The following is an 11,732-nucleotide window of genomic DNA, read 5'->3' as shown; positions in this document are numbered from 1 at the left end:
TTATCTTCATATTGTAAATAATTTATAGAAGAAAGAAGACTTCTTCGTTTTGATTCCCAGGCCCCAGCCCTACCCTCAATGATGTCATTTTCCTTTTATAATCTATAATTTATAACACGTCAACAAGCTACTTTCAGGCTCTACCTTCCACGTAAAGTTCAGTTCTTTATCCAATTTTAACTCACCTCAACATATACCGAAAATCTATATTTTTCTTAAATTTATTGAAAATTAAGACAAAGTTTAAGGAATTAATAATTTTATTAAAATTTGACAGTATTTAATTAATAAAAAAATAATTTTATATTATTAGATAAAATTTTATATTATTAATAAATATTAATAATAATTAATTAATAATTATAAATCACAAAATTTATTATCTAAATTTTTTAAAAATTAATATATTTACTATTTAGCCAAGTATCCGTATAAATATTAATTAATTCAAAAGAATATATATCCTGAGTCCTGTGTGCTGCCCTTTCCGAGAATAACCAGACAGCAAAGGTTTGTCTTTCTCTCTCATTTCTAACTTCGTTTTGTTTTATGATGATGATCCTCATGCTGATGCCCCCTCTTTTTCTTTTTTTCTTTTTTTTTTTATGATTTTTCCTTTTTTCATTATTTGTTTGTGATGCTTATATGTGTGTGGGGTGTGTGTGAAACATCATCTCACTATTGCATGCTCTGAAGTTTGATTGGTTGGGTTTCTATTTTCTTTTGCTTTTCCCAACGAGTGATCACTTCTTAACTAAACTATGTGGTTTATACCATAATTTTCTTGGATGGAGATAGCTTGATCATGCTTTTCTTGTGTTCAACACACTCTTTGTTCTGTATATATATATATATATATATATATATATATATATATATATATATATATATATATATATATATATATATATATATTGTTCTGGTGTTTTAGATGACACTTGTTAATTTATTGTTTAAATTAATTTATTTGCAAATTTCAGAGACATACTTATCAAGTTCTTGTTCAATTGACATTAAATAGATAACACAAGTTAGTTCATTGTTAAATGAATTCAATTCAGTTTGTAAAATTCAGAAACCAAAATTTAGCAGCTACATTCTTCTTTGTATAAGTTCTTGTTTCAATTATTAGTCTATTAACATTTCAAATGGGCCATGTTTCTTGCTATGTTTGGATTTTTCATTTGCTAACTTTATGTACAGCAATCCTAAAATTTTAATAATCCAAAAAATATTCCGTATTTTGGGGGTCTTTTTAATCCACTTCAAATTCATGTCTTTTGGCAATTCAGGGCTAGTTCTATTAAGCAGTTGAGGCAACACTTTGAAGATGGCTGTTACCAAGGTCTTTGTTGTGTAAGCATATCTTCAACTGGTTCAATCCAAGCATTCACCAAAACAAGATGATGACATTGCAGATTTGAATGTTTTGGTTTTTTTTCCCCTTTCTTCTTTTTTTTTATAACTCTCAAGTATCAGATCACATCAATTTTTACAGGTATTACTCCATGTATGGACATGTAGATACTATGGCCAGAGAAGTTCTCAAAGGTGCCGCGGCAGTTGAAGGTGTTGAGGCAACACTATGGCGGGTGATTAATTTTTCTCAATACATTTGTTGTATGATAATAGCATAAAGTGATGTCATTTAATCCGTGTATAACAAGTAATTAGATCCCTTTGTTATGATCCTTTTGAGTTTGCTAAAATCAGGTACCCGAGACTCTCTCCGATCGAATATTGGAAAAGCTGAAGGCCCCTCCTAGGCCGGATGATGTAACGGACATCAAACCGGAACAACTTCTGGAAGCTGATGGTTTTATATTTGGTTTTCCTTCTCGATTCGGCATGATGCCAAGCCAACTGAAGGCATTTTTTGATGCCACTAGTGAGCTATGGGCCTCCCAAGCACTTGCTGGCAAGCCTGCTGGAATCTTTTGGAGTACTGGCTTTCACGGCGGAGGCCAGGAACTTTCAGCGTAAGTAAAATGAACTCTAAATGCTTCCTACTGTTGTTATCATTTCAATTTAGAACATAACAAACTTGTTCATTTGTTCTATCAGAATTGTTTTGATCAAACAGATAATTCTCATAATGTTGCTTGTCATGCCTCTTAACAATTGTATCTTCACTTTTCCAATGTGACCAAGACTATGAACTATATTCGTTAGTGACTAGTGATTCTTATGCTATGAAATTATGAATTTATTGAATTTAGTTTTCAATTTTCCTCTAAATCTTTAATTGCAGATTGACAGCAATAACTCAATTAGCTCATCATGGCATGCTTTTTGTGCCCCTTGGATACACATTTGGAAGTGGCATGTTTGAGATGGATGAGGTGAAAGGAGGCTCAGCATATGGTGCTGGAACCTTCGCCGGAGATGGAACTCGGCAACCTACCGAGCTAGAACTACAGCAGGCCTTTTACCAGGGTAAATATATGGCTGAAATTGCAAAAAAGCTAAAAATCTAACCTTCTGCTAACAAATTTATTCAAGAATGTCCTGTAGAGCATGTTGACAAACCATTAGACACACACGTTTGTGTCAAACCTTGCAAGACATATTAGCAACGTGTATATATATATATATGTTCTCAATTTCAAAATTGTAGTTTGTACTTCAGTTGGTGAAACATGAGTTAGACGAAGTTCTATGTTCAGATATGAAGAAACAAGTTCATTAAAACAACTTGTTCATGTTCATTTTTAATACACCAATAGCAACAATTTCAATGAAGAACTTATTGTTTACTTGTTTTACATTGATTCAGAGGAAAGAACAACTCCAAGAAATACGACCCCAAAAAAAGTAGTTATCAATTGTTACCCACCATATGACCAATAAGTTCTCTAACAGCATTGAAAGGTGATCCACCATTAATAACAGTTTTCCTAGCTATCTCTTTCATCTCTTGCACCTTCTTGTGCACAATATTATTATCTCTATCCATCAATTGTTTCGACCCTTTCTCTATCTCATTCGCCTTTACAATAAGACCTTTGAACTGATTTGGCTTGTTTGGGATGGACCAAAGCTTCCTTTGCTCCCAAAACAGAGAAAAACAACAGAAGTAGCTTCTTGGTCATCAAGAAATCTCAGTAGTTTCTCATGCTGTAATTGGTCTAGATTTGGCTGATGGTGACCTTTGAGCTCAATCAAAGGGCCAACAGAATAGATTGGAGGAACTCCTGTTTTGCCGTCGGATAGGCGATAATGCATCAAAAGCATACCTCTCCAACTCCTAGAAGGTATTAACAATTATTCCTTTGGTGTTTGTAAACCTCTGAGCAAGCCTGTAATAAGCCAATTATCCGCCATCTCTATCCAATGCAGGATTAGGTAGAACCTTTGAAGCGACTAGATTGGAGATACCCTGAACAAAGAAATCAGGATCAGAATCCGTGAACACATCATCGGTTCCACGGTTCTTGAGAGAAAGCATAAAAAAATAACATTTTATATATATATATATATATATATATATATATATATATATATATATATATATATATGTTTAAAAGAAAGAGCTCAATAGAGTAAGTGGAGTATAAGAAGAAAACAAACAAAACAAACTAAAATAGTTAAAGCAAAGAAACCAACGCTAAGAACACTCATAAATATCCTCCTGTCATCTTCGCCATTGCCATCAACGACCAAAGGGATCTGCTCCTAGCCACTCATTATAGTTCATAAAGGACTGATGGATAATCATGTCAATCCCTTTTTTTTATTCTGAAAAATCCTTCTATTTATTTCTAGCCGAATGTTCTAAATAATCGCATAGAAACATACCATCCACCTCTTGCATTCCACCTTACTAGTTGGTAGCTCAGTCCAACTTTGAAAATGTTCCTTTAGCGTTTTCGGACACGACCATAGACTTCCAACAAATGACAACCATGCACACTAAACCTGCTAAGAAAAATCACAACCAAGAAACAAGCGGTGACTATATTCAACACCTTTGTTGCATAACATACATACATCTTCCTGGTTTACCACCCCAAATCGACTCAGTCTCTCCTTCGTATTGACTCTTCCAGTAGTCAACACAAACCAAGAAAATAATTCTACTTTTGGTGGAACTAGACCTTTCCAAACTATCCTAGTAAAACTGTAGCTTGCTATATCCTCCGGAATCATTTCTGCCTGCATCACCTACACAAAGGAGTTAGTAGAAAATACACCTTGTTTATCAATCATCCACACAACTCTATCCTCTCTATCATAAGCAAGTTTGAACAGTCTTAAAGTTTCATGCAACTGGTTCACTAAATCCAACTCCCATTGAAAAAGTTCTCGCCTCCATTGGAAGTTCCATCTCCACTCTAACCCGTCCCAAAACGCACAAACCCCATTAATGGATCATTTTTGGTTTGAAATTGAGAAAAGCCTTAGAAATTGATCTTTCAGGGAGCCGCCACGCATCCATACATTCTTCTAGAACTGAGTCCCTCTCCCATCACCAATCTCCATAGATAACCCATTAATCATCTTTTGTCTTATTTGTTGATCCTTGAACTGTATATGGCAAATATCCTTCCCCCCCTGGCGGATAGGTAACACCTGGGATGACAGCATCACATTTGGGTTCAGGTAAAGAGCAAACCACCTTCTTCTATAAGGGACAATCCTCATTCGAGAAACGCCACCACCACTTAAATAGAAGGGCTGTGTTGCGCACCATGGCATCCCCAACGTCCAACCCACCAAACATTTTGGGAGCCTGCACCACCTCCCACCTAATCATTGCCATACCATTCCTACCATCATCCTTACTCCATAGAAATCTTTTCTATAAGAAAATCAGTTTCTCTACAACAGCCTTTGGCATTTTATATAAGCTCAAATAATAGACAGGGAGACTGTTCAGAGTAGATTTAATGAGCACTAACTTACCGGCTTTATTAAGTACCTTGGTTTTTCATATGCTTAGCTTCTCTTCCACTTTTTCTATGATGGGCTTCGAAGTCTTCACTAATCTCGATTTTGCTTCTAACTGGGATCTCTAAGTATTTCACTCGAAGAGAAGCTACCTTGCAACCCAATGCCCTACACATATGTTGTACCCACTAATCATCACAGTTAATTGGGATAAAGCTTGATTTATCAAAATTAACAGTCAGCTCCGATATTAGCTCAAAACAACGAAGGATTCTCTTGTAGTTCTTAATGGTCTCTTCCTCTAGGGGACAGAACAGAATAGTATCATCCGCAAACTGAAGATGCGACAACTCAATATGATCTCTATCCACCAGTAATGGTGATATGCGCCCGTTTCTTACCGCCTCCCTAAACATTCTATGTAGAACATCAATGATAAGTACAAATAGAAATGGAGACAACGGGTCACCCTGTCGCAGACCACTTTCCATCTTAAACATCTTAGATGGCGAGTTGTTTATCAGCACTGACATAGAAAACGTAGTTATGCACTCCATAACCCAATTCCTTCATTTTCACCGAAACCCCATCTTTTGCAACACAAGGTCTACAAATCTCCACTTGACTCTATCATATGTTTTTTGAAAGTCTAGCTTTATTATCACCACTTCCTTCTTTCTCAATTTAATCCATTGAACTATTTTGCATGCAATAAGAGCCACGTCATGAATCTTCCGCCCTTTGACAAAAGCACTTTGTATTTCATCTACTAGCCGTGGCATTATTGCTCGCATTCTCCTAACCAGTATTTTTGAATGACTTTATACACACAACCTACCATGCTGATCGGCCTAAGGTCTTTGATTTTCTTTGCACCAGTAAACTTAGGGGCCAGTGCCACCCAAGTGAGATTCGCATCTGTCGGTAATTTGGAAGTCAGGAAAAAATCCAATACCGCTGTCGTAAATTTAGAGCCAATTTTAGCCGAACACCTCTTTATGAAATTCATGTTGTACCCATCACTTCCTGGAGTTTTGGATGATTTATAATCCCACACTGCTTCTCTAACCTTCTCAAGAGTTGGTTGTACCTCCAAAGCTAAAGCATCCTCTTCACCAATCATTTCTACCAATTCGTCCCTGAACCCCACCAATGGAGACTCCTCCTGATGATACAAATTCTTATAAAACCTTCATGACCTTTAAAGCATCCTCGCATTCTTCCTAGAGAAACTGTCAAGACCTTTAATTTATCTGTGAAATGTGCCTCATCAAGTCCTCTCTATTCTTCCTTGACCATCCTCAGGAAACCTTCATGAGTAAACCACAAGTCAATATTTTGGAACGGTCTCGACCTATCTCTTAGTCTCTTAACTTCCACTATAATAGGACAGTGATCAGACAAACCCCTTGGACCACCTCGTAACCAAGTTTTTAAAAACGTCTCCAGCCATTCCAAGCTAATGAGAACCATATCGATACGGCTATAGGATCAACCTTTGAACCATGTAAACTTGCAGTCAGTAATCGGCAAGTCCACCACACCCATGTCATGTATCCAATTCTTGAAGTCTTCGGCTGACAGGGATAAACTATCAGTGCCTCGTCTTTCCTCCACCTATACATTCTCATTAAAGTCTCCCATAAAACAACAGGGAACCTGGCATAATCCAGTTATGTAGCTCAACTCCTCCCACACAAGAAATTTTTCATCTCTAACATGTGCACCATAAACCAAGATAAACGCACAATTAAAATTATTTTTCAACAACTCTCCTTTAACACACAACCATCTCTCCCTTTTATAACTATTTCTTATTTTAAAAAAATCATCATCCCATATTAACAACAACCCACCAGATGCACCATCAGACTCAACATAGTCCCACCCCGTGCAACTAATTCCCCAAATTTTTGGTATATCAAATTTAGTCATTATCTGTCTTTTAGTCTCCACCAAACTTAACATGTTTAATCTATATTTCCTCTTCAGGTCTTTTACCATCCTCATATTTTCATCACTCTTCAACCCCCTAATATTCCATGAAGTAATAAGCATTTCAAAAAATTATTGCACACCTTTTTATGAGTTTTGGGACTGCTCCGTCTTGCTTTTGCCTTCTGTTTTGCCAGCCTTCTTTTCTGAGCAGCTTCTTCATTTTGTTGTTGAAGAATAGCCATTATGTCATCTTCTTCATTGTATAGCACTGCTCCTGACTCCCTTGCTAATTTCCAGGTTCTTTTGTTTTCTACAAGCTACTCCTCCAATGTTAAAACCTTATTATCACTAGCTTCACCAACATTGGCATGTGCTGCGTCCTGCAGGTTGTCCTCATCATCATCGTATCCATCTTCGTCATTAATTACCGACAAATTTTTGTCAACAAATGCTTCCATTCCCAGCCTTGCAATACTAAATCCTTCCTTCTGTCCGCCATTGTGTGCAGAGTCATCAACGTCAGCATGTCCCTTTTTTGAACTGTCGTCCACGCTCAACATCCCTTGTAGCAAATCATCCCCTCCATCATGCTTGAATAATCTGCATCCCCCCACCTCCTCCGCATGTGTCCATGCTCGAGCCTCCTTATGCCCTCGCATCATGTGCCAATACCGGCGCATCACAATAGACGTGTGGTTCGTCTTCCAAGTGGCACCCATGCACAGTCAGAGTAGCCGCACCACCCTAGTCAAGTCGCCCTCCTCCTTACCAGTTCGCTCCTTCACCATTTGCCCGACCATTAACCACCAAGCTTTGTTCTGGCCAATGCACAGCCTCTGTACCAGTCGCCGTCACAATTTTTTCACCAGGGAGATGTCGTGCTTCTCCAGCCCTTGAAGCCGCACCCCTAACGCGTGCAAATCCCTAGGCGAAGAGGCTTCCGTCGCTGGTGAGGCGCTACCCCGCAGGATCAACATTCCCTGACCCGCTTGCTTTCGGACTGGCCCAATGTAGACCCGACCCCTCCGCATTATAACTAGCCCCTGATGAACTTTCGCTGCTCCAAACTGATGAGCTGCTTTGGAGCTTAGGCCATCCAGGCCCATTACGTTATAACAGTTTCTCATTCCATTGGAGGGCCCTTATTAGGTTCAAGCCCATTAACCCTTATTGCTCCCATGTGTAGCCCATTAGATTTAAAACCATAGTCCCATGGAATAGTCAACTCAGAATCCACTTTATTACTCACCTCATATCCTATAAAATTAGCCATGCCTTCAATACCACCATTATTAGATTGATAAGTTACCAGTTTCAATTGATTGTGACTTAAATTTTCATAACTCCACTTGTTCAAAATTGTTTCTGAAATTACCAATCTATCATCATCTTCAATCTCCTCCCCCCACACCTCGATAACCACTTTCGCTGCCTGATCTGCATTGCCCGTCAAATTTGTCGGCCTTAGCGATGTTATAATAGCATCATCACATTCCTTTGTAGGTATGTTCCTTGAGTGGTCACTGCTTCCCTTGTCAGCTTCCATCATTTCCACCTTACCATTCTCTCCATATGTTTCGCGTCCCACCTCTTTTACCAAAACGTCAAAGCCGCTGATGCCTATTGTGATATGGACACATTCATTGATCACATCCATCACATAGGTATCAATTTGTACACAGTCGACACTAAAAAAGATGCACGATTTTGTCGCGTTATCACACCCAACCACCTCACCCTATTGGCTTTCTAATCATCTGAAAGTATCCATAGACCATGCATGTAATGGGACCCCAAAGCATTCTAGCCACACCTTTCAAGTTTCACTTCTCTCTGACTAGTCCCACCTCCATACACTATGGAACAACTGTAGTAGGCTATTCATTTTGAATGTGTAAGCCTCTTCTGCATTCAAGAGGCTGTCAAAGGTCAACAGAACTTTATATGCACCCATTTCGCGCACCTGGATAACTTGAGGAAAATTCTTCACAACCGATACCTTCAGTGATCTGAAGTCAATAGCCTTCGTCGTTCCCCCAACTAGACTTTTCTACAACCAGTCTAAGTTTTCTTTCACCACCGCCACTTCCACCTTCTTCGTCCACCCATTCCCATGCGGATCTTAACTTTTTTTTCTCATTTGTTAAATCTTTGTTGGAGGTAGCTGTGATTTTCTGAGTCTCTTTTCTTTCTTTTGGCGTTTGACGAACCATAGTATTTCGAGTTTCATCTCGTGGATGAATTCTGTTCATATCTTTCAGCTCGATCATTCTCCTATATTTAGCTTTCCCCACAAACATAACATTGCCTCTCATTCTCGTACAATTTATCTTCGCAATAGCCTTCAAGGCCCCTCCTTTCGTAGTGTAACGTATAAATACAAAAATGTATATACAACTATTCTTTTGTTTTTTCGATAAGTATATATCATTTATGCGTCCAGTTCAACTAAACAACTGAAACAATTCTCTCTTCGATATGTCTTTCTTGGAGATTGTCCACAAAAATTGAGAAGGACTCGTTCTGCAAACGTCGATACTCTTCTCGATTCTAAACTCCAAAATCCTTAACCTGACCTATCGTTCTACCTTTCCTTATGTCTTTCACCCACTTTCTCTTTTTCCCTCTCTCTCTCATCTCTTTCTCAACCAAACACGTTATATATTTTATAAATTTATTTTTAATAAAGTACAAATATTTCTCTATGTTGTGCAAAAAAAGTTGAAACACATAATTTGAGTTGGAAAGAATTTTTTAAAGGTGAAGTCTAGGGTGTAGAAGGAAAATATTTTCTATACATGTATGTTGTTGCTGTCACCTTAAGATTTTGACAAATGTCTAAATAAAAGTTGGTTGAAGACAAATATTGCAGAAGCAGCTGACATAAAGAACATTTTCTCTGCTACTGGCACGTGATCACCTATGCTAAATTATGTTAATTAGTTTAGTTTAGCGTGAGTAATTAATTTAGAAGATATTGGGCTAGGAGTGTTTGGGCTTTTTAATTGTCAGTGTGATTGTTTTTTGCCATAGTGGGATTTGGTTTTCTGTTGTCTGAACTTGTTTGTTGGCTTGGATCCTAACCCAAAAAAAAAATAAAACACGGTAACATTGGTTAAAAAAAATAACAGCTTGACATTACGGGATAAGGAAATGTTATGTGGGTTTGGTTTAGGATTTTGTTGCAGGTTTTGAATGTTGGTGCAAGTGGTTTCACCATCCGCCCAGATCGGAGTGAAATTGGGGGATTTCGGCGTTGTCATTGCAGAGGGTTGGGAGAGGGAGACCGGTTTTTTCAGCTGTTGTCCATCTCGTATGCGGCGAAGGAATGGAGGTATGTGTTTCTTGTGAACTCTATTTATTCTTTGTGTGCATTGATTTCCATTATGTATCGGTGGAAGAAGAAATATTTTGAAGTTATAAAATTTTGAAAAAGTTAAAAGGTTTAACTTAAAGGATGCATACTATTAATTTGGGTTGTGTCTTTGTTTTTTAATTTATTTTGAAAACGACGAAAGAGAGGGTTTGTCATTCCCCTCTTTCTCTAGTGTTAAAGCATGTGTTATTTGTGGGTGTATATTGCAAAATTTATTTTATTTATACATTCCAAAATAATGGGTTGCCATGTCTGAAGATTTACACATAATAACATTATATATTTGAATGTATCTACATATTATTTAGTTGTGTCATATATTTAAATAATTAAAGCACTTATGTTTCTAACCTGGACATAACGATTAGACTTTGGAAGGTTAATTGATTTTTTATTTGGAATGTGTAAAGTATGAATGATTAGATTAAATATTCATTAGGAAACTCCTTTATTGTTAATGTATGTGAGGTTTGTATGTGTATCTTGCATAATTGGTTGTGTCATAATATATATAATATTTAAATAATTAAACTATTTATATTTTTAATCTAGACAAAATAATTAGACTATCAAAACATGATTTCTTTTTTATCTGGAGCTTTTAAAATATGAATGATTAAATTAAAATGATGTGTGGTTGAAGGGGTTGGATAATGTTCTGTTGAGTAATGGGTGGTTTGCTAATAAATGTTGTGGCATGGTTAGTTGAATTTTTCTATTTGTGAAGTAGCATGTTTGTGTGGTTTCCACTTAAGAATAATTTTAGCATGAGTGTATAGCAGATTCCCAAGACTTTGCAATTGGTTTTTATGTTCTTGCAATTGATTTTAATCAGATGGAATTCACAAAAGGAAATAAGGGTTGCGACACGATGGAAGGAAGCCAAAGGGATGAGGGGTGTAGGCCTGATGAGGAATTGGATAATGCATGCGGCGGTGACAACATGAATGGAGTATCGGATGAGTATCCATCCGATTATGCTGATGTATTCGGGTTGTCAGAACATGATATAATGAGAAAGGTCTTTCGAAGTGAGGAAAGAGCATATAATTTTTACAGTAAATTTGGCAGATGTCATGGATTCGGCGTGCGCAAGGGTGATTATGGAAAGGATGAAGAAGGAAATTTGATAAGGAGAAGGTTTTTTTGTAATAGGGCCGGACTGAGAGATGAGAAACACTTGAACAGGTTGGATAGAAAAAGGGGACACCGTCCTGAAACAAGGACTAATTGCTTGGCGAAGCTGTCGATTTATCTGGATAGGGAAAACTCAACATGGAAGGTTCGCAAAGTAATCTTGGATCACAATCATGAACTGACACCTCGAGGGATGGTGCACATGATTCCAAAATTCCGTCGTATATCGGATGCTGCAAAGGCAAACATAGATGGCATGCGTGGGTATGGTGTTTCAACATCAAAGATTTTGGGTTACATGGCTGGGGTTGCCGGAGGGTACTCTTTGTTGGGCTTTACAAAAAAGGATGCATACAACTACATTGATCACATGAGGCGGGCCAAGGTCGTT

The 11,732-nt window shown here is 37.6% G+C and overlaps 1 protein-coding gene across 2 annotated transcripts; it reads left to right on the top strand.

Moving 5' to 3' along the window:
- Positions 1 to 475: 475 nt before the first annotated feature.
- LOC130941350 (probable NAD(P)H dehydrogenase (quinone) FQR1-like 3) lies at positions 476 to 2,735 on the top strand. 2 transcript variants are annotated; one of them, XM_057869825.1, is made up of 5 exons: positions 476 to 510; positions 1,293 to 1,356; positions 1,499 to 1,592; positions 1,714 to 1,979; positions 2,252 to 2,734. In XM_057869825.1, the coding sequence occupies exons 2-5, from the start codon at positions 1,331 to 1,333 to the stop codon at positions 2,475 to 2,477; spliced, it is 612 nt and encodes a 203-aa protein (XP_057725808.1). In that variant the 5' UTR covers positions 476 to 510; positions 1,293 to 1,330; the 3' UTR covers positions 2,478 to 2,734. The 2 variants fall into 2 exon arrangements, with proteins under 2 accessions (XP_057725808.1, XP_057725809.1); XM_057869826.1 differs by lacking the exon at positions 476 to 510 and adding an exon at positions 687 to 704 and having other exon boundaries at positions 2,252 to 2,735.
- The last annotated feature ends 8,997 nt before the right edge of the window (positions 2,736 to 11,732 follow it).

This window comes from Arachis stenosperma, chromosome 7 (assembly GCF_014773155.1).
Source record: "Arachis stenosperma cultivar V10309 chromosome 7, arast.V10309.gnm1.PFL2, whole genome shotgun sequence".
NCBI classification, from domain to species: Eukaryota; Viridiplantae; Streptophyta; class Magnoliopsida; order Fabales; family Fabaceae; genus Arachis; species Arachis stenosperma.
The sequence above is the reverse complement of the archived record's forward strand: the minus strand, read 5'-3'. Positions and strand labels throughout refer to the sequence as shown.